The 27943-nt window shown below is 38.8% G+C and overlaps 1 protein-coding gene and 1 pseudogene across 1 annotated transcript in view; one reads left to right on the forward strand and one right to left on the reverse strand.

Moving 5' to 3' along the window:
- Window positions 1-352: 352 nt before the first annotated feature.
- On the forward strand, window positions 353-26727 carry LOC109686055 (asparaginyl-tRNA synthetase-like; annotated as a pseudogene).
- Window positions 25811-27943, reverse strand: part of LOC141422551 (uncharacterized) — an 83657-nt gene continuing 81524 nt past the window's right edge. Inside the window, exon 6 of the mRNA XM_074070653.1 lies at window positions 25811-27858. Coding sequence (XP_073926754.1) covers window positions 27527-27858 — 332 coding nt within the window. The 3' untranslated portion in view covers window positions 25811-27526. The remainder of the gene's footprint in view (window positions 27859-27943) is intronic.

Here is a 27943-nt window from a genome sequence, read left to right on the forward strand (position 1 = left end):
TTTGATTTCCTCTGCGCTCAGTACTCAGGAACGACAGACATCTTTTGGCAACATCCCTCCATAGCTAAGAGCCTCCATCTGGACGCTTGTCCTCTGCATTAGCCATCCTTGCCTGTCCGTATTCCTGGTCTGCCCTAGACATTTTAGAAAGATGCTTAGCTCTCTCACCTATTGTGCCCCCTTGCTCCCTCTGTGAAAACGCCTAGGACCAGGTGGTGCCTTAACCCCGCCCACCTCAGAGCCTGGTCACGCCCCTTTCTCTACCCCGCCTCCCTCACCTTGCCTCTGGCCCGCCTTCCTAGCTCGGGGACACGAGGACGCATGCTCAGTCTTAGCCTCTTCGTAGCGTGATGTCGTAGCTACGTTAGCGTGCTGACGTAGGCCGGTAGAAACGCCTGTTGCTCCCCGGCGTCGGGATGCAGTTTTGCAATTAGTTCTCCGCGGTCGATTGCTCTGGCTACTCAGCAGCGTGGTTTTTTTCGTGGAGGTAGCTGAGTGTGCCGGCTCCATTCCGCCTTGTTGGGAAGAGGAACGCAGAGGAGAGGTTCTGTGGACACCGAGCTGAGGCTCCCTAAAGGCAGCAGAGCCACCCGAGGGCCCTAGAGCGTGCGAAGGCAGGGCTGCGGCCCAAAGCAAGGGCAGCTGAAAGGGAGGGTCTGCAGATCGTGTAGGAGTTCGCTGGGGCCTGGGCTGGGCCGGCAGAGGCCCGGGGCTGTCGCGCAATGCTCGGGGCCCGGTGCCTGCTGCAAGCCCTGCGCTCCTGCTCCTCGGCTCCGTGCGCGAGGCCAAGAGCTCCCGCCACTGAGCGTGCGAGACGCCCTCAGGGCCCGGGGCGCAAGTGGGGAGCGCGTGAAGGTTCAGGTGGGTGTGTGGAAAGGGGATGGGTTTTCCCCCGCCTTTTCTTTAGGAAATTATGTGGCACAGCCACATCTAGCTTTACTTTGTGCTGTCGGGTCAGACGGGACGACCATCTGGGAAAAGTTAGACCAGGTAGACACAGCAGGAGTCCGCGCTTCTCTTTTTCCTAAGGTGCTGTGACTTTTTGCAAAACTGTTCTGATGTCTACGAAATGCAGAAACAGATTTTCGTGATACCAGAGCATTGCGTGTAATCTTGTGAGTCATACAGAAAAGTGTAAGCAGACAAGCCCCCTTCCTCCACCTTGATCTCAGAGTGAATGTCCACGGTTGTGTAATGGTTGTCCTGCCCTCACTTCGTGAAGGCAGAAACTGTGTGTTTTTGTCACATGTATTCATATGTCAGGAAGTACTCCTTCCATTAAACCTTGTCTGTTAAGCTTTTAGGTGCCTCAGTGCCTAAGGTGGGGCTTGCATGTAATTTACGTTTTAGTAAGTTAGGGGAACGTGGGATGTAGTCGTTGGAAAGAGCGTAGGTGTGGAGCTGCCTAGCTTTAAATCTCTCCCACCAAGAAACTTACTAATTGTGGGCGTATGACTTAAGTGTTCTAAACTTTAGTGTACTTTTATGAAAGTGGAGATAATACCAGTCCCGACTTTATAGTCCTGAAATTTACATGGTACCATGGGTATAAGATATTTAGATCAGTGGCCCACAGTCAATAAATGTTAGCTACTACTATTTCTCCTGCTAGTAATATTTGCAGCCATTCCACATGGAAGATTCCCTCTAACAGGAGCATGTTAAAGAAGGGGGCGGGGTGACCTCCTTAGATTGAAAGACACTGATGCAGTTACCTTGCTGTTATAGATCCTTGCTGTTTAGCATAATGACCATTTGGATCCTCTTTGCATTTATTTGAGTTTCCATATTCTTTCCATGATCCAAATCAGAAGCTTTCTTGCACTCATCTACTAGCTCGGCATTCATAAATGATCGTTTTTGTGTGCTAATCGAGAGGATTGGAAGATTGAGCAGAACCTGCCTCCCAAGTTAGAGGTTCAATTTAGTGCTTTACAGTCTAATATAGCAACCAGTCACTTGTGCCTCTGAGCTTTTAAAACGTCTGAGTTGAGATGTACTGTAAGTGTAAAATACATGGTAATTTTCAAGAGTAAACAATGCAAAAATCCCTCTCCTGACACACACATTTTTTTTTTGTTTGTATATGTTACTGGGGATTGAACTTGAGCTTGTGTCAGGACTCTACCATTTGAACCACACCAGTCCTTTTGCTTTTTAGTTTGTTTTTCAGGTAGGGCCTTTGCATTAACTTTGACTCGTGCCAGCCCCAGACCACTATCTTCCTATTTGCACCTCCGGAGTACCTGAGATTACAAGTGGGTACCACCATGCCCAGCCTCAACATATTTTTATGCTGCTTGCATGTTGATATATTTAGGGCATAATTGGTTAAGTAAAATATTAATTTCTCCTATTTCTCTTTACTTTTAATGTGGTCACTAAAAACTATAAAATTATGTGTGTAGCTCACGTTTTACTTATTTTGGACAGACATACTCTACAGCAATATTATTATTACTAGTGTCAAATATTAAATAACTGAGAAAGCAGAGAATTCCTTAATGCTTGAAGTTTGGGAAGGTTTCTTACTCAGGTGACTTTTCAGCTGAGCCCTGAAGGTTGTATTCATCAGGTAGTGACTAGGATGGAGTGGAAATGGCACCAGGATGTGACCCCCAAGCAGAGGGAAATTGCTTGTTGGTGAGAACATGAATTTTGAAGTCGTAACTGTGTCTAAATCCCAACTATACTACTTGGTAACTGTAACCTGGGCCATTTTCTGGAACTTTTCTGAATGTATTTCATTTAAAAAATGATAACCATTTCATTTTGTTCTTGTGAGGATTAAATAGCATAATATTTATAAAGAACTTAGAACAGAAGCACATTAAAAAATGTTCAGTGAATGTTAACTTGCACTAGCAAGTAAAAATAAGAGTAGTGCTTTGGAAATTACTGTTGAATGATCATAACCAAAAAGTAAATGCCCTTATGAAGCACCTTGTACATGGGACTGAGGCAGTTTATACTTCATGCTGTGTAACTGGCAGAAGATCAAGGGCTTTCCAGTCAGAGAGACTTGGGTTCAAATTTGGAATCTACCATTCAACCAGCAGTGTGACTTTCAGCAAGGGTTTTTTTTTAAACTTTGCCAAGTCTTGGTTTCCTCACCTGTGATATGGTTATACTAGTCCTTAGAGCTGTTGGGAGAAGGAAATGAGAACGTATATGAAGGTAGTAGAGTGTTTTTTACATAGTACATGTACTATGTAAGCTTTAACTGAAAAACATTTGTGAATTATCATCTATGTCCCTGCCAATACATTTCAGTAACTATTGTACACATTTCCTTCCCTTAAAGCATTATGGAAATGCAAGTAAGTGTTAGAGAAACTTTTAACAACAGCATCTGCAGATTATTGCAGGACCCAAAGGTCATAATCAATAGATATTTTTTGTGTTTCTTTGTTTTGTTTCAAGACAGTGTCTTGGTATATAACCCAGGATGGCCTTGAACTGGCCGTCTTGTCTCCTCCTCCCAAGTGCTAGGTGCATCAGTAGGTTTTTGTATGTAGGGTCATCTCTTGCTTTCCCCAGGCATGTTTAATGGTGAGTGTCTATCTCTATTCATTGACTATACATTTATTAGATACTTCACAATTTTTTGGTGTCCACTAGAGTGTTAGTCTCTCTTAATGCCTATGCTAGTTAATTTAAGTTGGGCAGATCTGAGAGTTGTTTTTAGCATTACTGGTCTACTTGAAGACATCTCATTTGTACTGGCATGTACCTATCACTTAAATTAAGATTTTGAAACTTTGTGTATCACTTAGTATGTGTTCATAATGAGACTTTTTTTAAATTGTCCTGCTGGGTGGGAGTACAGTGTAGCATTTACAAAGTTCTTACAGTTTATCAAATGCATGATACTTGACTTCACCCCTACACCATTCTCCTTCCTCCCTCCTTCCCCATAATGAGACGTTTTTGAGAGGGTTTTTTTTTTTGGTATGATATTTGGTAAAAGGAAAAAAATCTGTAAAGATATGTCTAGTTTATACTATGTAATCTCCGTTCTGAGAATTTCATATAAAGCGAAAGGCACCAAGTTGTAAACCCTGTTCTTTGTAATTGGAAGGGGGATGGGGACAAAAATACCTGGGAAAGGCCAGTATTGAGGGCATTGGTTGTGAATTAGGCTCATGAACTTGATGGACCATTGCCACCCATTCAAAATAATGAGCTTTATTATGAAAACAACAAAAGGTAGAATGTCAAAGTGTGTGTCTCACTGTGCTAAGGAACTTAAGTTTGTGTACACATAGATAAACTAAAAGCAGTTCATTTTATGCAGTTGATATATTGAGGTAAGATTGTGAGTACGGTTTTTTCTTTTATTTAGTCTTCTTTGCATGTGTAATGAAATGTAAAATGATTGTAAATTCACATTTGGAAATGTTTCTGTTCCTTAGGGATGGTTTCGTTCAGCCTGATCCCAGAAGGAAGTCTTGTTTCTACATGTAAATGATGGGTCATCTTTGGAGAGCCTTCAGGTTGTGGCTGATTCAAGCTTTGACAGTAGGCAAGTTGCTTTTTAGAGTCTTTTTTTTTTTTTTTTTCCATCTCCAGCGTTTCCCACTTCAGTAAGCCAGTGTTTACATTGCTCCCTGAGTGATCTTTCTAAACAAATCTATGGACTATAGCTTAAGATAAGGCCAAATACAAATACTTGGAATCAGGGTCCTTCCAGCTCAGGCTTTCCTTGTCTAACATCTTCACATGCTATAACCCTTACCTGTGCTTTCTTTCAGTCTTTCTTAACTACCTACCCTCCTCTAAGCTCTTCTGCTTTCCTGACTCCTAGCTCTTATAGATGTTGCTGCCTTAACCGGATCAGCCTCTTCTTCATGTGTCTTTCGTAGTTCCAGATAAGGGATCATCTCATGTTCCTAGTTCTTGACACTGGCAGGTGCCCACCTCTGTCATAGAATGTATGACATTAGTAGGTGATCAGCTGTATTCCTTTTGGATTCCTTTTGACTAAGGACTCCTACTTCTCTGAGGTTAAGGATGATAGTACTTTATTCATTTTTGTATTGTTGGCCCATGGCATAGTGCCGACAAAGTAACAATTACTGTTTGTTGAATACATTGGAAGAAACTTTTATGGCCTCATTCAGAAGATGTTAAAACTGACACCATCTTTGTGTTAGGGCATAACCTCTGGGAAGCAAAAGATTATTTTGACTTGAATAAGAGTGCTTTGTTATTCCAAAGATTGTTAGGATTAATGTTCTCTATCATTATTTAGGTTCATGAGACTATTAGGTCAACAGGGCAGAACAAAAAGACTGCTTTAATGTAATAAGCAATCTTTCAAAAAAGGTTGTTTTTCTGATGATATCAATCAGTACAGTAATCATGGGTATTTCTAATGGTACTTAAGTTTTGGAGGTTCTGGAGGATGACTGCCTATCTCTTTTAGGTATTCTCAAAGCCCCCAAGGAATATTCCTATATGTTAGGTAGTGCATATTTTAAGTTAGAACCTCTCAAAATACCTTCTCAGACTTGGTGAAAATGTAGTAGGGTTTTTGTTTGGTTTGTTTGTTTGTTTTGCCCCCAGTAACGCAATAGTGGTTAGTCTTTTTTTTTTATTGTTTTATTATTCATATGTGCATACAAGGCTTGGGTCATTTCTCCCCACTGCCCCCACCCCCTCCCTTACCACCCACTCTGCCCCCTCCCTCTACCCCCCACCCCCTCAATAACCGGCAGAAACTATTTTGCCCTTATTTCTAATTTTGTTGAAGAGAGAGTATAAGCAATAATAGGAAGGAACAAGGGTTTTTGCTGGTTGAGATAAGGATAGCTATACAGGGAGTTGACTCACATTAATTTCCTGTGCATGTGTGTTACCTTCTAGGTTAATTCTTTTTGATCTATCCTTTTCCCTAGTTCCTGGTCTCCTTTTCCTGTGGGCCTCAGTTGCTTTTAAGGTATCTGCTTTAGTTTCTCTGCATTAAGGGCAACAAATGCTAGCTAATTTTTTAGGTGTCTTACCTATCCTCACCCCTTCCTTGTGTGCTCTCGCTTTTATCATGTGCTCAAAGTCCAATCCCCTTGTTGTGTTTGCCCTTGATCTAATATCCACATATGAGGGAGAACATACGATTTTTGCTTTGTTGGGCCAGGCTAACCTCACTCAGAATGATGTTCTCCAATTCCATCCATTTACCACCGAATGATAACATTTCATGCTTCTTCATGGCTGCATAAAATTCCATTGTTTATAGATACCACATTTTCTTAATCCATTCGTCAGTGGGGCATCTTGGCTGTTTCCAAACTTAGCTATTGTGAATAGTGCCGCAGTAAACATGGGTGTGCAGGTGCCTCTGAAGTAACCTGTGTCACAGTCTTTTGGGTATATCCCCAAGAGTGGTATTGCTGAATCAAATGGTAGATCAATGTTTAGCTTTTTAAGTAGCCTCCAAATTTTTTTCCAGAGTGGTTGTACTAGTTTACATTACCACCAACAGTGTAAGAGGGTTCCTTTTTCCCCCACATCCTCGCCAACACCTGTTGGTGGTGGTGTTGCTAATGATGGCTTTTCTAACAGGGGTGAGATGGAATCTTAGTGTGGTTTTAATTTGCATTTCCTTATTGCTAGAGATGGTGAGCATTTTTTCATGTGTTTTTTGGCCATTTGAATTTCTTCTTTTGAGAAAGTTCTGTTTAGTTCACTTGCCTATTTCTTTATTGGTTCATTAGTTTTGGGAGAATTTAGTTTTTAAGTTCCCTATATATTCTGGTTATCAGTCCTTTGTCTGATGTGTAGCTGGCAAATTATTTTCTCCCACTCTGTGGGTGTTCTCTTCAGTTTAGAGACCATTTCTTTTGATGAACAGAAGCTTTTTAGTTTTATGAAGTCCCATTTATCTATGCTATCTCTTAGTTGCTGTGCTGCTGGGGTTTCGTTGAGAAAGTTCTTACCTATACCTACTAACTCTAGAGTATTTCCTACTCTTTCCTGTATCAACTTTAGAGTTTGTGGTCTGATATTAAGATCCTTGATCCATTTTGAGTTAATCTTGGTATAGGGTGATATACATGGATCTAGTTTCAGTTTTTTGCAGACTGCTAACCAGTTTTCCCAGCAGTTTTTGTTGAAGAGGCTGCTATTTCTCCATCGTATATTTTTAGCTCCTTTGTCAAAGACAAGTTGGTTATAGTTGTGTGGCTTCATATCTGGGTCCTCTATTCTGTTCCACTGGTCTTCATGTCTGTTTTTGTGCCAGTATCATGCAGTTTTTATCATTATTGCTTTGTAACATAGTTTAAAGTCAGGTATCGTGATACCTTCAGCATTGTTCTTTTGACTGAGTATTGCCTTGGCTATTTGTGGCCTCTTGTGTTTCCATATAAATTTCACAGTAGATTTTTCAATCTCTTTAATGAATGTCATTGGAATTTTGATGGGAATTGCATTAAACATGTAGATTACTTTTGGGAGTATCGACATTTTTACTATGTTGATTCTACCAATCCATGAGCATGGGAGATCTCTCCACTTTCTATAGTCTTCCTCAATCTCTTTCTTCAGAAGTTTGTAGTTTTCCTTGTAGAGGTCATTCACATCTTTTGTTTGGTTTACACTTAAGTATTTGATGCAATAGTGGTTAGTCTTATTTGTATAAGTTTTCTTATTTATATAAGAATAAATTTTAAAAGGGAATATTGTATACTAAACACACAATTAGGTGTGGAATTTCCTGACATTATTTACTTTAATACAGTATTACTGTGTTGAATATTTCTGTACAGTTTATTAAAGAAGACACTTATATTTATTATAATTATGAAATGTTAGAACTGGAATGGCAATTCAGTCATTATTCCAACTTCTTAATAGATGATTCTTAAAAATAAATGAGTACATGTCACTTTCTGTAGTAGTCATACAGTTAATTTGTGGGTAAACTTGAACTAGAAAATACATTTTTTTTAAACAAGAAAGTAGTGTATATATGCTAAAACCATCTAGCTAAAAATAAATAATAAAAACATAAAAAATATGATATAAGCCAGTGCATTGGTACACATCTATAATCCCAGCACTTGGAAGAATCAAAAGTTCAAGGCCAGCTTGGGCTAAGCATGAGGAGACCCTGTCTCAAAAAAAGAAAAAAGATATCACATAATACAGAGAATTCCCATGTGGTTCTCACCTAGCTTCCCCAATGATAGCCTCTTACGTTACCATAGTATGTTATCAAAGACAAAAATTTTGGTCAATTTACTTTTTAATAAGAATACTTATATAACCGCTTAATTCCAAATTCTTAACTCTCTGTTTCTATTTTGGGTTACTGTAGAGAACTGGCTTTCGGAAGTTCTGTGGAAGCCCAGGGACAGCTGGTAAAAAGCCCATCCAGAGGGCAAAATGTGGAATTGAAGGCAGAAAAAATTGAAGTTATTGGAAATTGTGATGCCAAGGTATGCTCAGTAACACTTTTGTGAAGGCTGTTTTGGTTTAATTTAGAATATTTGCAATCTGTTTTAAGTGTGATTATTGGCATTGTTTTTTTTTCATTTTGTCTTTTTCTTTTTTGGTGCTGGGATCGAACCCAGGGCCTTGCGCACGCTAGGCAAGCACTGTACCACCGAGCTACATCCCAGCCCTAAGTGTGATTATTGGGAATACGGCACATAGAACATATTTCACTTGTGACTTTCCTAGTAATTGGTATTATTGGAGTTTAAACCTAGGGTGTTGAGCTTGCTAGGCAGGCGCTCTACCACTTGAGCCAGGCCTCCAACCCAGCTTCCCTGATAATTGAAACAGGCCTTAGAGCCTTTAGAGATAGTAACAAAATTATTGTGTAAAGATCTTAGTCTTCTGAGTAAGAGCTAAGTATTGATCTGTGCATCTCTATGTTGTCTGTCACAGTTAAGACTCACTGCTTTTGCAAGCATGCCCAGTCAGCCACAATGACAGACTCATACCAGGAAATACCATTTCAGCTTTACATTCTTAGGAAAGCTAAAAGTGATTTTTGCATGGTCCAGAACTGATCAACTAAGAGTAGTAGTCACTAGTCACCTATGGTTATTTGATTTTAAATCAACTAAAATTAAACAAGAGGGCTAGAGGCATGGCTTAAGTGGTAGAGTGCCTGCCTAGCAAGTGTGAGGCACTGAGTTCAAGCCCCCAGTACACTTCCTCAAAAAAAATCCCAGTTCTTTGATGGTATTTGGTGCCCAAATGTTGCTATTGGCTACCATATTGGATAGTGCAGATACAGAGAATTTCCACTGATCAGAGGAAGTTCTATTAGATGGTTCTGATCTAAACTGTTGTAATATTTGGGCTGAACAGACAAAAAGATTCTATATTAAGAGATTTTTATATCTGTTTTTTACAAGATTTCTATTAATAGCTTTATATTTATAAGCCTGATAAAGAGTTTATAGGGAATAAAATAAAAAGTTATCAATCTAATTCATTAAATTCATAGCAATGAAGAAAATGAGGCCCAGCCAAGCAAAATGAATTGCCTACAGTTCAACAAGTAGTGGCACATGTGAACATTACATTCTAGCCATTTGACTTCTCTGTCTTTGCTTATTATTTTCAAATGTTTCATGAGGAAAAAATACAGGAAAATTATAACATCTTAATTCATTTGTAGTTTTTTTGGAGCAATGGAAAAAATTAAATGTAAGGAAATAAAGTGGAATAATTTTCTTTTAAAATGTCATTCTGAGTAATTTTCCAAAAATTCTAATTGACATGTAAGATTAGGAATGAGGGTCTAAGGTTTCTGAAAAATAGAGTGAAATAATTTGGAAGTCAAGAATGGAGAAGCTAACCATTTTTGGTTAGCAAGTATGAGGCCCTAGGGTTTGAACTCAGGGCCTCATACTTGCTAGGCAGACACTCTTAACACTTGAGCCACTCTGCCAGCCTGGGTTTGCTTTTTTCAGAGGGACCTACAAATATTAAAAATTGCCATATGTTTTCCTATTTTTAAATTGTTCTCCCTTGGCTTCTGTTAGTTTGTTACTTTCACCTTCAGTTCAGTGTTTTTTTAAAGTATTTAGACATGAGAGAATTTTGAACACCTAGCGGTCTGAGATCTCAATTAATGTGGCCACGTTTTCCTGTTAGTGTGGTACTTACGTCTTCACAATATAAAAATCAGTATATTCACAAGACCTGAAAAGAACAGACAACTCTCAAAGAAGCAGGCTGCCAGTGTAGCTCTTTTTAAGCATTTCTATTACCTTTTCTTTTTTAATGACATTTTGGTTTTTTGTCTGAAAGGATATATCTGTCTTCTTAATTTGGTAACATGAGTGTGGGAAGGTTGGAAATATTTCAAGTTGAAGTCATATTTTCCTTTAAAAATTATTGTAAATCTTCAGTATTCTGCTAAAAATGAAAGAAAGCTGTTGGCCCTCCCTCATGTTCTTAGATAGCAGCAACTTGTTGATAAACAGTACTTTGAAGAGACTGGGGTGATTTTAAAATAGAATTCCAGCTGTGTGCATACAATGGTAGGAAAAATCATTTTAATATCTATAATATTCTGAACTCTTGTGTGCCAAACAGTGGATTGCTTTGCATAGTTCTATGCTAATCTCTTCATTTGTAAGAGGAGATTGACAGCTAGTGAGTAGCTGATAATGGGTAGCTTGATAAATAACAGGTGAGTCTCAGTGATGCTAAGCACCTTAGCCAATGAGTAGGAGAGCTGGCTTCAAACCACATCTCTGAATCCACTTACCATTCTACTTACCTGGTAGGAATAATGTGTACTGTAATCTGAGATATTAAGAAATAAAAAGCATGTTGGTCTTGTTCTAAAGCACTACTGTTTAAAAAGTGCTCTGGAAACTGGTTTTATAAAGTAGGATATTTTTTGGTTTTGTTTTTTGGGGGTTTGTTTTCTAATTTTTTTCTATTTATTCCCAGGCTTTCCCTATCAAGTATAAAGAGAGGCATCCTCTGGATACTTGAGACAGTATCCTCACCTCAGGTGTAGGACTAATGCTCTGGCTTCTATATTGAGGGTCGCAGTGAAGCCACAGCTGCTATTCATTCCTTCTTTAAGGTAGTGTTTCTTGAGAAGAAGTTGAATAATTACAACACTGGGTGTTTTCCTGAAAGTTCTTGTCACTGTTTGTTCCAAGCACCTTTATATGTTTTGTGCAGAATTAATTAAAACAGGCATGTGTATATGTGTGTGTTTGTGTGTATGTATGTATCTTGTGTGTGCGCATAGTTTGCTTCATAGCTTTATCGAAGAATAATTGACGTAAAATACTGGACAAACAAGTATACAGTCTGATGAATTTTGGCATATGTGCATACCCATGAAATCTTCCCTGCAGTTAAGATGGTGGACACACCTGTAACCCCAAACATTTGTATGTCTTTAATGTCTTTATTTCACCTTCATTTTTCATATGATACCTTTTCTGAATATAGAATTATAAGTTAATGGGTTGGGAAGTTTGCTTTAATTGAAACAGGGCATCATTATGTTGCCCAGGCTGAGTGCTGGGATTACAGGTGCAATTAAGTACTTTATAGGTGCCACTGTCCTGGCTCTCATTCGCCCTACTCTCAGGATGGATTGTTTCTCTACATGTAACTTGTTTCGTTTTCTCTTCCCCCACCACTATGGAGTTTAAAATTTTCTCTTTATCACTGCTTTTTATGAATTTGTAATGTGCCTTGGCACAGTTTTCTTTATGCTTCTTTTGGGTTTGTTGAATTTCTTGGATCCATGAGTTTATGATTTTCATGAAAAACATAGTTTTTTGAGACAGGGTCTTACACAGGCTGGCCTTGAACTTGCTGTCCTCCTCTTTAGCTTTCTAAGTAGCTGGGATTTCAAGCATGTGCCACTGTGCCTGGCTTATGAAATTGTTTTAGCCAATAATTTTTCAAATACTTTTTCTGTTACCTCCCTCCTTTGGGAACTGAAATGACCTATATATTAGGTCACTTGATGATACCCTTTAGCACCCTAATGTACTTTTCTTTGAAACAAATTTTTTCTGTTTCTTTTAGATAGTTTCATTTGCTTTGTCTTTAAGTTTACTAATCTTTTCTTCTGCAGTGCCTAATTTGTTGTTACTCTCATTCAGTGTGTTTTTCATATCATACATTATAAACTCATAGGCAGGTGTTCACTGGGACTGGGGTTTGTTTTGTTTTTGATGTAGTGGGAATTGAACCCAGGGCTTCCTACATGTTAGGGAAACACTCTTGTAGGCAAGAGGTATATCCCTAGCTCCTTTTTATTTTATTTTGAAATAGCGTCTCAATAAGTTGCCCAAGCTGGTCTCCAATATGTGATCCTTCTGTCTCAGCCTCCTAAGTAGCTGGGATTAAGAACCACCATAGACAGCTGGGCCTTATTATTATTATTTTTTTTAATATCTTCCATGTGTACTTAACTTTTTGAACATATGGAGTACAATGTTAATCTAAAAAGTGTTTTTATATTCTCATTCTAACATGTCTGTCAGTTGTGAGTTACTTTTGATAGATTGATTAGTTTCATTTTGGGTTATGTTTTCTGCCTCTTTGTATGTTTGCTAATTTTTGATTGGATGCCATACTTTATGAATTTTATGTTGTTGGGTGCTGGATACCTATGAAGCTTCTTGAACTTTGTTCTGGTATGCAGTCAAACTGATCTTTTGGGGCTTTGCTTCTGTTTTTGTTTAGCAGATATGGAATAGTGCTCAGTGTGGTCTTCCTGAGAACTAACTCTACCTTGTGCTTGTGAATTATGAGTTTTTCCACTTAGGTTTGTGGGAACATTCAGCCAATATGTAAATACTACACGCTGCTTCTTCTAGTTTACTTATTTAATTTATTGATTTATTTTTGTGGTACTGGAAATTGAAACCAGGGCGTCACACTCACAACTGCTCTATCTCTTCAGCTATGCCCCAGCCCTTTTGTTTTTGTTTTTGAGATAAGATTTCCCTAACAGGTTGTTGATAACTTTGCTTGGGCTGGCCTCAAACTTTCGATCCTCCCGCCTTTCCCTACCAAGTAGCTGGGATTACAGTCATGTACCACCACACCCTTCTCCTCTAACTTTTCTAGATCATTCTTTCCTAATTCTTGGGTGGTTTCCTCCATGCATATACTAATTAATTCTCTACTCCTAAATGCCCCTTTGCAAATCCCTGGAGTTCTCTGGGAAGTTCTTTCCTCTCATGAAAATCTAGCCAGTTTGGTCTCCCAGACTCTTAGCTGTCTCTTCTCAACTCATTGAGTGCTTGGCCCCACTTTAACTTTCTCCTCCTATGCTGTGGCTGGAAAATTTCAGTGTTGTAAGCTGGGTGACTGGTAGAGTTCATCATGTTTGTTTCCCATCACTTGGAGAGCACTGTCTTTTGTTGTCTGGTATCTGATAGCCAGTATTTTGAAAAGCACTGACTGCTTCATGTGCTTTGCCTTGTTTTTATTGTTTTTGTTTTGTTGCAGGTAAGAGGGATCCAATCCGTTTCTCCATCTTGCTCAAAGATAAGTACATCATGTCACTGGGAGGGCACCAAGTGACCTTTATCTGGTCCAGCAGATAAAGCTTACAGCTGAGCCTGGCTGAGGTGCTGCACACCTGTGATCCCAGTACTCAGGAGGCTGAGGAGGAAGATTGCAAGTTGGAGGCCAGCTGGGGCTACACAGAGAGATTCAATACATATGCTCTTACAAGCTTACTTATACAACTTCCATATGGCTCTTCAGTAGTGCTTGAACCACACAAACATAAAATCTGTTTACTTCTAAAAATGCAGTTTTTCCCATTGACTTCAACAGCTGCTGAAAAGTGTGCCAGCTTTAATTCTGAAACAGTTTTACAGATTTTTGACCACTAGGTGGTAGTATTGGCCATCTGTTGACAAGTAAACTTTACGTACTTATGTTTCATTATCAATTGAAGCTTTTACACATAATCTAAACAATTTAAAAATAAGAAAAATCTGTAACAAGAAAATTAAGTACAATGAAGTAAAAGTTTTATAACATCTATATGGTTGAAAATAACTTGAGTTCTAGCACTATTGATGGAGAGTTATAAAGATAGACACTTGTCAAGTGCTGTAAATTCACTTTTTAACTGAAAAATCCTGATGTCTCATTCTATGTTATATACTTGTATGTGTGACATTTGGTACTGAATTGTTTAAAGAAGTCACTATAGTACTCTGGGGTATACTTAAGTAATAGTTATGTGTTATCTGGTATTTGGTACTGTTTCTTTGGTTTGTTACTATAGGAAGGTTCTGCCTGTGAGTTTTAGGGCTTATCCTCCTCCTTATAGCAGACTCCAAGTCTTCTGTGGAGTGCAGTAGTCTTTACTCTGGTGCTTTTCAGTCTGTGTGACTGCTTTTTATAGTTTTTATGGCTTTTTGTTTCTTTCTTTCTTCTTGTTACTTTTGTTGCCAATGGTGAGTGTTGAGCAGTTCTTCTCGTATTTCTTTTTTGTTGATGCTGATTAAATAGTGATAGTTATTTTGGTTATGTGTGAAAGAAAAATATAGTCCATCAGTCTTCTGAGTGATGTGTATGTGAATTTTGTAATTTTTAGATACTCAGAGCCTTATAAAATATCTGGTTCTAAAATGTGTATCAAAATATGTAGGTATTTGGAGGTAGGGAATGGAATCTTGAAAATTGAGTGCAGTGTTAGCCTCTCTCTGGTGGGCATATCCCTAATCAGGAACCCCTTTGCTGTGGGATAGCATAAGTATCTGATGCTGGTAACCCATTTGAGGCAGACAGTGACAGTATTCCACCTTTCTTTGTTACTTCCTGTCCATTTTTCTATCTGCTTCCACTCTCACTTTCCTTCTTTGACTTTATTTGCGCTGCTTTATTCTTTTTATTTCCTCCTTTATAGTGTTTGGTAATGTAATGGACTTTGAGGAGCATTTTTAGCAGCTGGTAAACCTTTATTGAAAAGGTTGGTATTATTAAAGATAATTCTCACTCCTTGTGTGATTTTTTTTTTTTTTAAATCCCATTCCTTATGTGATAGTTATTTACTTCAGGTTTACAGTGTTATTTCTTGTGGCATTTAAGCAGTACTAACTTTAGCAATTGTATTTAGTTACAAAGTTTTTTTCTCTCTTTCTACCTCCCCTTCCCCACCCTGGTTTCCTTTGGACTTTTCACTTTTCTTTGTTTACTGTGCACATGCGCATAGTTGCCTACATTCGTGTGGAATAAACGGTTTGTGTCCATATTCTTGGCTCCTAGGAGATAAAAATTTTATGCAGTAGTGTTATTGATTATATCTCGTTAGCACTCTATAACGTGCTCTGCACAGCACCTCTAGGCATACTGCTCTCAGGTTCAAGTACATATTTATAGCTTGAATATTTAACCCTCTATATCATGAAGCAAGTCATTGACTAAATATTTTGTATTCAAACCAGAATTCTTGAATTCAGAAGTGTCCTATTTGGGAGGTCCCTGATAATACCTGGAGATGTTCCACCTGGACAGGTGGAACTTGGCAGAGACATGAATGTATGAATTGATTGTATTGATTTCATAGCTAAATTTTGCATTAAGCACGTACTTTTCTGCCTTTGTATTATAAATTCACTTTCACCTGCCTTCACTCCCACTCTACCGTATCTATGCTGAATGTAACCTTTTGGCTCCATCCATGGTCAGAATGAAAGAAGCATAACCTTGAAGTTGACAGGTTATTTTAATCCTACTAGCAACAGCTTTTGTGGTTCACTAATGGAAATCGTCTCAGACTTTTGATTGGAAGCCTCGGTAATGGATGGACTTGGTGCTGCTCAGAATATTCCTATGCAGTGAGCAAAGCATTCTGCCATCGATTGAGTGACAGAGACTCCCTGAAAGTCATTTCTGCAACTTTGCTGTTTATTCTTCAGTCCCTGTTTGTGTGTTGACCTTAATTGTTCTTCTTTTTGATAATTGCTTACAATCGATGTTCCCTTCCATGATAACTGAACTTGATGTTGCTCACTTTGCATTCCCTTAGCAGCTTGGCCAACATCTTCATCACCCATTAGCCTTGGTGAGTGTGTTTTAAATCACCACCAGCATGTTAGAGAAGTGGGCAGAAGAAATAGGATTACAAATAGTTCCTGAGGACCTAGCCACTGACTGGTTGCGTGACTTTTGCAAATTCATGATGTCTCTCTGATACTCGATTTCCTTATGTTTGAAATGAAGAAGTTACACAAGTTGATATCAAAGTCTGTTCCAGACTTAAAATTCTTTGTGATTCTGTACATGGTAAAACACTCAACTCAGGGAGCATGGTGGTGTGTATCTGTAATCCCAACATTTGGGAGGCTAAGGCCAGAGGATCACGAATTTGAGGCCAGCCTGGGATACACAGTGAGACCCCCGTCTCAAAAATAAAAACAAACAAACAAAAAAACCCAGCAAATGAAGAAAACCACTCAACTGATCTCTCAACAGTCTTAAAGTTGAGGAGTTTTGGAGGGATTAGATATGGCATTCTCTTAGTGCATTTTTGTAGTGTAAGACGGTATGTGTTCTTGGAATTGTTTCATATGCAGATATATTGAAAAGAGCAGTTTTTCTTTTTCTTTTTTTTCCCCAGGACAGTGGTTTTGTGCATATTCATACCCCAGTAACCACATCCAGTGACTGTGAGGGAGCTGGAGAGCTTTTTCAAGTCGAGGTAAGTTGTGTTTTCTTTTTGGAGACATTGCTGTTTGATTTTCTTTTCCAAGTGTTCACTTTAAATTTATTTAGTTGTGTGGACAGAAGACCATGTAATTCTTAAAAATCATTCAAACTTCCAGTTTTCTGTCCTATCAGCCATATTACTTACACTGTAACTGGAAGAAGTGAATTTTTAATTTTGAATTTAAGTTACTAAATTGGCAGACTAGGGAAATTTAAGGAGATTTGCAAGGCTTTTAAGATATTTCTTGTGTAAATTCAATACATAGTTAATATTTTTAGCTTAAGTCATATTTAAGTTGTTTGGCTGTACTGGGGTTAGAACCGAGGGCCTCAGGCCAGCCTGAACCACAGTCCTGCCTCTGGCCTCTAACATAGCTGGGATGACAGATGCATGCCCAGCTTTTTTTTTTTTTCTTTTTGAGATGGGATCTGGTGAACTTTTTCTCCCTCAGGGTGGCCTCAAACCATGATCCTCCTAATCTCTGCCTCCTGAGTAACAGGGATTACAGATGTGAGCCATTGTACCCACCCTCCCTTTTTTAAATTCTTAAATAAGTTCATTTTTCATAAGAAATGACTTATGTTCTGTGTACCTCATGAAGGCTCTTAGTTTAGTTCTTTATTTAGCAGTCATATTTTGAGCTTGTAGTATGTGCCAGGTACTGCCATCCTGCCCTTACTGCCTAAGCCACGTGTAGTAGCTCACACTTAGAACTTCAGCACTCGGGAGACTAAGGCAGGAGCATTGCTAGTTTGAGGCCAGGCAAGGCTACATAATGAGACCCTATCTCATATTTATTTACCAACTCCTTTATCCCTAAAAATCAAGGTCTTTTTTTGTACATTTGCCTGATTCTATCAACTTGCAAAATTTATATGTAACTGCTTTCTTGTTTCAGTACTTTTTAACTGTTAAAAATGATGTGTCCTCTTTATGTTGTTAAACAAAGCATTCACTGGGATATCTTCATTGAGGTCATTAAGAGTAGTAATTGAATGTTATCTTCCTTCATACATGAAGAACATCTTGATGGTAATTAGTCTTCTGGAAAAAAGAAACCCAGAATACAAATGCTTTTTTGAGAACTGGGCATGGTGGTACATTTCTATAATCCCAACACTGGAAGGCAGAGGCAGGGGAATCACAAGTTCAAGGTCACCCTGGGCTACATAGTGAGATCCTGTGTCAAAACAACAAACAAATACAAATGCCTCATTTAATATTCAGAGTGTTAGCACCTGTATATATGAATGCAAAAAAAGATAGCAAATGAAAAAAATAATATTCTAAGAAACATTGTCTTCTTGGTTTTATCTTTGTCTTTGCTCTTTAGTACTCTATATGAAGTGAAGAAAAATGAAATGCCATAATCCCTTAATCTAAACCATTGAATATTTTTTTAAATGCAGGAAAGCAAAGGTGTAATTTAAAGGTGTTTACAAATAAAAAGAATTTTTAAAGAGACTCAAACAAGTTTAAAAAGTCTCTACCAAACTTAAATAAGGATAAATTTGGAATTAACTGCTTTGCTACCAGGGAAATCTAAGCAGATCTGAGTGATTACAATGTGTGTATTCTGCCCTCTAAACAACCCAACACAAGTTACCAGAAAAGTATGACTAGAAAGAGGAAAAAACATTTCTAAAACAGTATGACAAGTGACAGGTGTTTTGTGTTCATATTATTTCAGGGCTTGGGAGGGAAATTTTACTAGTGGAATTAGGCTTGGCTGTTCAAAGTACCAGAAAGACCTGCTTTTGGATTTACTGATTCTGGGTTCCTACACTTGGTCTGGATCAGGGATTTTAGCCATTTGTGGCTTGTGTTTTTTGTATGACCAACCTACCATCTTTGTTGTTTTCAGAAGTTCAAATAATAAGATTTCTGTTTTGCCCCTGGCAACCCTCTATTCTTTGGAACCAGTGCTCCTTATTCTCACCTCACATGTTCTGTCCTTCTAGGATTCATTGTTAATTTCTTCCTGGCTGCTAGAAGAGGCATAGGAGTGTGAATCTTGGCCCCTACTTTTAGGAAGAGGTACACTTTTATATTTAAATTCTTGGGTCCTTTAGTGGTCTTCTTTTCTTCTCTGGCAGTAGTTATTGAAAGCTAAGGATGCCCACCACACACTAAGGTTAGAGGGCAGCAGTAAGAGATTACCTTGAAAAAGCACAATAAGGATACATACTTCTAATACTCATATTGAAAAGTGAATGCATGCCCCATCCTTCCTTTCTTTTTCTTCCTTTTTTTTTTTTTTTTTTTTTTTGGAGGTACTGGGATTTAAACTCTGGGCTTTCCACTTGCCAGGCAGACACTCTACCACTTTAGCCATGCCACCAGCAGCCCTTTTTTGTTATTTTTCAGATAGGGTCTAGTATTTTTGCCCCAGGCTGGCTTCAAACCTCCATCTTCCTCCTTATGCTGCCCATGTAATTGAGATTACAGTTTTTTTTGAGATGGAATCTCACTAATATTTTGCCTAGGCTGGCCTCAAACTGTAATCTTCCCAATCTCAGCTTCCTAGGTAACTGGGATTATAGGCATATACCACTATGCCTAGCCCCGTATTTTAGTTTTCTTTCTTTCATCTCCATTTCCTGTTTTAAGATTTGGGATATTTGTTAAGGTTTGAGGACTACTCAATACATACATAAGTTGCATTCATGTACTAATCATTTGTTATTCAGCAGAGTTTTGGTGCCATCTGTGTTCAAGATGCTGTACTAAATGTTATAAGGGATATAGAGACATAGTTGAGGTTCTGCCATGTAAAGCTGGTGAGCTGGCAGGGTTTATAAAGGACAGATCATGCTTGTTATTCACTTTGACATTACTGATTCTACAGGAGTATTTGTTTGTAAACTTTTTCCTGTTTGTCTTAAGGTTCTAGCTGAGTTCACAAAATTATGTTTGGTCTTTACAATACTGAAGTAACATGGATGGTTTCCAATTTAGCATGGTTCAACGTAGGATTTTTCAACTTCACAGTTGTGCAAGAATGATATGCATTCAACAGAAACATACTTTGGTTTTGATTTTATGGTTCCAGGGAATAAACCTGGTGCCATGCACGTGCTACGCAAGCACTTACTGAGCCCCACTCACTGGCCCAGAAACCATACTTTGAATTTTGACCTCCTGGGCTAACAGTATGTGGGTGAATGTTCTCATGATGCTGGGCAGCGACAGCAGACTGCAGCTCTGTCAACCACAGTCCTGGGGCCAAAACCAAAACTCTGTGTGGTGTGCTACTTAGTAGGATGTTGGCTGGGTTAGGTATATTAAATCCATTTTTAACTTACACTGAGTAGGTTTATTGGGATGAACCCCATTTTTTTTTCTTTTATTTTTCATATGTGCATACAAGGCTTGGTTCATTTCTCCCCCCTGCCCCCACCCCTTCCCTTACCACCCACTCCGCCCCCTCCCTCTCCCCCCCCCCTCAATACCCAGCAGAAACTATTTTGCCCTTATTTCTAATTTTGTTGTAGAGAGAGTATAAGCAATAACAGGAAGGGACAAGGGTTTTTACTGGTTGAGATAAGGATAGCTATACAGGGCATTGACTCACATTGATTTCCTGTGCGTGGGTGTTACCTTCTAGGTTAATTCTTTTTGATCTAACCTTTTCTCTAGTACCTGTTCCCCTTTTCCTATTGGCCTCAGTTGCTTTTAAGGTATCTGCTTTAGTTTCTCTGCATTAAGGGCAACAAATGCTAGCTAGTTTTTAGGTGGATGAACCCCATTTTAAGTCCAGAAGCATTTGTTACTTGTCGCTGAGAAAGTAAAAGAGATTAAGGCAAGAATTCAAGGGGAATAAGGTGAAATGACTTTATGTATACATTTGAGATTACGGTGCTGCCAGTTATGAGAGATACGGAATTAGAGCAAAATTAGGTGAAGAAGGATTGATCTGGTCAGGAAAATCTTCCAAATGAATATGTGACTTGACTATACCTTAGGGAGGGGATTCCAATTAAGGGGGAAATGTGAAAAGAATTGGAGAACTGAACTGGGCAAAGGGTTTTGAAGGCCCATATTGGTAAATTATAGAAACTAAAGCTGGGTAGCTTTAGTAATAAAGAGGATCAAGGACTTAAAATTCTTATTGAGACATCTCACATACCAGAAATTCACTGAAAAGTGTACAGCTTCATGGTTTTAGTATGTTGCATGAGTTGTGCAGTCAATCACTGTGGGCATTTTCATCACCCCATAATAAGCCCCATGTTCATTAGCAGCCTCTTCCTCTTCCCACCACCAGCTTTGACACCTAGTTACTTTCTATAGATTTGCTTCTGGAACATTTCATATAAATGGAATCATACAAGGCATTGTGTTTTGTTCCTAGCTTCTTTCACTTTTAATGTAGCTTCTGAAGTTCATCCATGTTTGGTATATGTGAGTACTTCATTCCTTTTTATATCCTGTGGGTACCCTACGGAGTGGATGTATCATACACATTATGTTTATCAGTTGATGGACGTTTGTAATGTTTGTAATGCTTCTACTTTTTTGACTATTATAAGTAATACTACTGAGAACATTAGTCAAAAGTTTCTGTGTGGATATGCATAGGATTTCATTTCTTTTGGATGGAATTTCTGGTTCACATTTTGCAAAACTACTGATCTATTTCCCAAGATGGCTGCACCATTTCACATTCCTACCAGCAATGTAGAAGAATCCAGTTTTACTGCATCCTTGCCTATACTTGTTGTATTCAGTTCTTTGATTCAAGAGGTATATCTTATTGTGGATTTGATTTGCATTTCTCAAATGACTGAGGACATTGAACATCTTTTCATGCGTTTATTGATCATTTGTTTATGTTCTTTGGAGAAATGTTTTAAGTCCTTTGCCCAATTACACAACAATTGGGTTGTTTTTCTTTTTGTTATTGAGTTCTAGGAGTTCTTCTGTATGTTTTAGCTATAAGTCAGTCTACCCCCAACCCCCAGCAGTGTGAAGATTCTTATGATGCCTGAGGGGCACAGCCTTGAGTATGCCCAGCCACCCAGAGATGGCACTCATTTGGATGGAGCTTTCTTCGTCTGTCTCTTCTCCTGACCATGCACAGGCTCATTGCTCTGTTGTTTTTAACAAAGTCCTGGGGCCTAAATTGTATCGCAAACCGATCCAATCAAGTTTAGTTTCTTTTATGGTGGCAGTTCTCAAGGTCAGTATGTAAAATTTATTCTGACTTCAAAAGAGCTGTTCCTGGCTGGCTTTCCTAGTTTCCTTCTAGCAACCTAACAGATCCAACAGTTTAGTTTATATCCCCACAAATCTGCCAGTCTCCAATTGCCTTTTACCAAAACCTACACTGAGAGAGCACCCTTCATTTGAACTTTTCCACACTGTTGTATACGAAGTCTGTGCCTTTGGGGAGAGACTTGGACCTCTGTTTTATGGCCTGCTTCTCTGCCCAGGCAAAATTTTGGAGCCAGTAAGTACTCTAGTGCTAGAGACAGGGACAATGGCTGCTTCTCTTTGAATGACTTCCTAATTCAGGAGCTGAGTGCCCAGAGGAGGGCATGACAGCAGCCCTAGGTCTCCTTGGCTTTCCTCTCCTGGTCTGGAGCTCTGGGGCAAGAGCCTTACACCTAGAAGTAAACAGAACCAGTGCGTTCTTGGGTGTGTCGCTCAGCAGTGGAAATGCTGTCCTTCGGAGTGTAAGGGTGACGCGAGGGAGTGGGCTCTGGTCCAGACACAGATGAAACAATGGCATTCCCTTTCCTCAAGTCTTCAGGGCTTACTTAGTAAGAGAAGTAAAGAACAGTTAACTATAATACAAGTTAGAAAGGGTAAGTATTATTGTGAAAGGTAGGAAATGACAACAGAAGTACAGAGAAAGAGTAGGGCCTGCAAAGATGAGTCAGTTTGGGGCCAACAGAGCTGAGGCAAGAGCTTTCTAGGAGTAAGTAAATCACAGAAGCTATTCCAGTTCTCTCCCTATCAATGTCAATTTATCCAACAGATCAAACAGTACCTCTTTGGGAAGCCTTCCAGGATCCCCAGGTGTAATGAGACCATCACTCCTGCAGCACTTTCCTCCTCTGTTGTCTTCAGATTTGTTAGTATAAAGATGTGTTTCATTTAGCTCCCTATATGACGGTGGCTGCATGTCTGCTTTTTCACTACATAGCAACCCCGGAGGATCTAGATTGAGTCTCATGAGTTTTGTTAACTTCCTTCAGCCCTGGAAGTCAATCCATATTTGCTGAATTTAAAATAGAGAAAAGAAAACTTGTTAGGAAATGGGAAGTAAAGACTCCTAACACTGGAAAGGAAGATGAAGAGGAAGGAGTTAAAGATGAAAAGGTAGGGGCCAGGGAAGGTAGTCTGGACTTTTTGCAGTAAGCATTAAGGGAGTTTTTGGAAGGGAGTACTATAAATAGAGTTGTCCTTTAAAATGATTAATCTGATAGCCATGTGTAGAATGGAGTAGAATGAGAGAGTGAAGGTAGAGAGACTGGATAAGAGGCTATTCCAATTTTGCATGGAAAATAAGGAGGTCCCAAGTGGTACTATGGTGTTAAGGATAGAAACAAGGGGCATCTAAGGGATGATAGCTAGGACAGCCGCCTTTCCTACTGAAAAGATCAAACAATCTGACTCACGCCAGCAATCTTTGGGATGAAACAAAAAGACAAAAGCCTGGATTCAACTCCTGAGTTTGCCACACAGTTGCTGTGTAACCAAGGATACATCACAGGAAATCTCTAAGCCTCAATTTTTTCATTCACTAAATAAGAATAATACTGCCCACCTCAATGGTTTGTTCTAAGGCGTAAATGAAATAACACATTTTATATTGCCTGCTGAATCATAGCTATTTGGCATTTGATAGCTATCATTACCATCCTCAGGAGTTTAACATGTTTAATAAAGTGTAGGTTATATAGCTTGTTTTAAACAAATGGATTTTAACTTTTAAATTTTAGTTTAATTTTCACTTTAGATTACATTTAGATTTACAGAAGAAGTGAGGAAATGGTTCAGATGTTTCCCACACACCCAACTCCAGCACTCAAGTTCTCCTATTGTTACCATCTTGCAAAGTACAGTACATTTGTGACAGTTAACAAACCACTATCAATACATTAAAGAAGGTCTACAGTTGACTACTATTTCCTTAGTTTTCCCCTAACACTCTTCTGCTCCACAATCCCATCTGGGATAGCATATTATGTTTAGTTGCAGTCTCTTTAGCTCATCTTGGCTATGATGCTTCTCAGATTTTGTTTTTGATGATGACATTGCTTTTTACCATTATAAGGTGCAATTAGGGATTAAATTACACATTCTCCTCCCATTTCAGCCTTGCCCCTACCCCTTGCCATAGTTTAATGTTAGAAGGAGGCCATGATGAGTTCTGGGACTCACAGCCACTCTCCCAGAATTCTGTTTTGCTTGTTTGAGGTCCTTGACATTTGAATGAGGTATTTTGCAACCAAAGTAGTCAAAGTCAAAATAATCAAGCGCACTAGACTGTCTGTTCTGTTTAATATTCATTTGAGAAATATTTGCTGATCAGTCGCTATCTATCTGTACGACAGTCTTAATTGCATGCAGCAGTGAGCAAAACAGGTCAAAGGTTGTTGTTTTCACAGAACCTAATTTCCAGTTAAAGAGGCAGACAAAAATCAAGCTAACAGACATCTAAAGTGATTATTCCTATGATAAGTGCTACAAAGGAAACCAGCGTTGGTGGGAAATAAAAGAAGGGACCCACTTTGGAGAAGGCAGCTTGGGGAGCTCACATCTGAACTAGAAAGGTTAGAAAAGGGATGGGGATGCTGAAGAGGATGAAAAGGGAGGGAATTTAAGGCATAGAAAGGAGAGTGCCGAAGGCAAAGCTCTGAGATCTCTTGTTAGAAAAGATCTACCAAGATACAGGAATTAATAATGAAGCAGAAGAGAATCCAAGATGTGACAGTGGTGAGCATGAGTCAAATCAGCCTGGGCCTCACCAACAAAGAAAAGGGTCTGGGGGTTATTAAAAGTAAAGTAGAAATGCACGAATTAGGAGAGTGATCTGGTCATATTGAGAAAAACACTGCAGTAGCTGTGTGGGCAGTGGTTGGAAGAGGCAAGCGTGACAGCGAGAAAGCGGCATACATTTACTCTCTTACAGCTCTGGAACTCCAAAGTTTGAAATCAGTTCCAGGCCAAACTCCCTCTGGAGGCTCTAGAAGAGAACCTGTTCCCAGGCCTCTTCTGCTTCTCTAGCTCTTTATACATCACGTTCCTTAACTTTTTGGGTTTTTCCTCTATCTCCAGAAGTATAGCTTCCTGCTTCAGTTGTTACACTGCCTCTTCTATCATAGAATCTCCATCTGCCTCTCTCTTATAGGGGACGTTATGATTACATTTAAAGACAATCTGGATAATCCAGGATAAAGTCCCCATCACAAGATCCCTAATTTAATTAACTACGAAATCCCTTTTGCAATATAAGATAGCAACACAGGTTTCAGAATTAGGATATATAATCTTTGGGAACACTACTCCATCTACTTTAAAAGACAAAGGATTTGAAAAGGTCCCAATATCAAGTTCTGAGGAATGTGCTGACAGAGAATGACTAGCAAAAGAGATTGAGAAGAAATAGAAATTGAGGAAGAAGGAAGCTCACAGAGCCAGTGGACTACAGAGGTGTCCAGAGGGAAGGAACTCACAGTTGTTGCTGAGAGGTTGAGTAATAAAAAGATGGAAAGCTCTTTGCTTTCCATTTTTAGTGGAAAACATCGTTGATGATTTCATAGAGTAGTATAGAAGGAAAAACTTATAATTGGGGGAATTAAGTCTTTGAGAAAACAGGAAGCAGAGAACCTGGCCATGCAAGGAGCAAGGGCACTTCTTCCACTGTAAGAGAAGAAAAAGACATGTGTTGATGAAAGGAGGGGCTAATTGTCCCAAAAGAGCGAAGCTGAGAATGAAGGAGGATTGTGTGTTTGAGGAGACAGTGTTTGAGGGGTCAAATTATTTGTAGAGATACATTATTTTTTCCATTTTTTTCTAGTCATTGTGATTAAATACCTAAAAGACAATACATTTTTTAACCATCACTTTCCCCATTTAATGGCAGGTAATTTTGAGTGAAAAAAATCCAAATAGTCATCTTCTAAAATGTGAAACTTTATTAAAAAGAGAAATGGTGCAATAAAACTATTTTCTTTCCATTAAAAAAATAAACCAAGTGAAACAGAAAAAACATAACTAAATGAATTATTGTCATAGTAAAGGTAATAAATAAGGTATTTACCGTAATTATTATTATTATATAATTGTACAGCCTACACATGTTGAAAACTGTAGAGCTTGTACTACAAAATCACAGTGGTTAGCAGGCTGAAATTCAAAACCTTTTGGGTAAAAAAAATCTTTTGGGTACCCTACTTGATACAACATTCAAGCAAACTACAAACAGACTCATTAGCATTTTCATCCTGTTTTATGTAATACTATAGATTCTAGCAGATTACCCATTTCCCCTCACTAAAAAGATGAGAAAGTATAAAAGTTTCCACCACCAGAGTATTTATTAGGTTGTACTCGTTCACCTGGACACTCAAATGATCCACTGTTAAGGCAGATGTTCTATTATCACTCTTCTGGCATCAGCACCTTGCCCTGAGCTAAGGGCAATTTCTCAGTCTAGTAATAAAACAACTTTGCTTTTATCAATCTTGCACCTAATGTCTAGACATGCCTACAAAGAGGGTGCATTACCTCACAATGGTTGAATTTAGTTATTCAATATTTTATTTTTGCATGTGAGTCTTGGAAATTTTAATACTTACTTTCAAAGTTGATTTAATGGTTTAAAAATTACCACTGAGACTCTTTTTCTACACTTTCCTTTTTTTCTCCTCCCCTCAAGGGCTATGGCTTTAAGAGTCAGAGAATTTGGGGTTTTTAGAAAGCCTTCTTCTCTCAACCAGTCAGCTGCATTCGTGAATTCCTCCTCATGTTCCTGACATGATGACACTATTCTTATTTCACAGAAGATGGAGACCTGGGAAGATTCCCCCTAATTCAGCGAAAAATCAGACTCAAGTTTCAAGCCCAGACTTGAAGTTCTACCCCTTACTGAGACCTTACAGGAAACCCTCAGGTCTCTAACTCACAGTGGGAAAACCAAGCCTGCTCCTTCACAGATTCTAGCCCTCCCAAAATCTTAAATAGAAATATAAATTTTCTAGTTAATTTTTGAAAGTACAGATATTGCTATGGAAACAGTGTAAAAACATATAACATGAAGTGAATTGTAAACATTCAAGTATTTCTACAGTTTTGAATAAAAACAGCAGCAATTAAAAAAAAAACCTTATAACTTTGCCTTGTATAATAAACAGTGCACAGGCTATTTATAGTAAAAGGGAAGAGGCCAGGAGAGGTGGTTAAAGCCTCCAAAAATTCATTTGGTCTAATTCTATCACTAGATACTGATTTAAGACATTTCCATGAACTCTTTAGAAACTTATTTTCCCTGGAATGACTAAGGGAAACATTTCAAGTAACTGTGATAAAAAAAATTAATGTTATTCTAATTAGATAGACGTCTGAGTCATTATAACTAGAAGTTGTTCATCTAGAAACTGATGGTTAGCAAAGAAAACACTTTAATCTAAAAGTTATGAAAGATGGAATATGAAAATATCTTTCAGGGGGTTTCCCACTTAAGCAAATTTGTTCAGAGAACAGACTAAGGATAGGCATTTCTCAGTCCTGTGCATTCTCCTTTTTCTGTATATTTTGTACCTGAGGATTATTCACAGCCCATTTAAAAATAAATAAATGAAAGCAAATTGCTTTGGATGATGCTACAGAGGATCAGAAGCCTGATCCAGGATACAGTATAAACCTTCCTTGGTGAACAATGCTTTGGTCCATTTTCCTGGTTGGCCCACCATCTAGCCAGCTGTGGAACCTCACAACTGCCGCCAAGAAAGGCCAGAGAGTTCCCAGAGCATCCGTGGGGAGTGCACAGGACTGGACTTCTCGGTAAGCCATCTGTCTCCTTGCAGATCGGAGTCTGAGGGACAGAATCATAGTGGCAATCAGGAAGAGGAGTCCAGTGATGAAGAGAGTGACCAAGGCTGCCTTGGCTCCTCCTGGGCCCAGATTCTTGCCAAAGAAATAGAGCTCCTCTTTGCCAGGTTGTTCTGTGACAAAAGAAAAGTGAGGCATCAGGCACCTGCTTCTCCCTGGGGAGTGAACATTGAAGCATTCACACACAGACACAGGAGA

The sequence above is a fragment of the Castor canadensis genome, chromosome 1, assembly GCF_047511655.1.
Source record: "Castor canadensis chromosome 1, mCasCan1.hap1v2, whole genome shotgun sequence".
NCBI classification, from domain to species: Eukaryota; Metazoa; Chordata; class Mammalia; order Rodentia; family Castoridae; genus Castor; species Castor canadensis.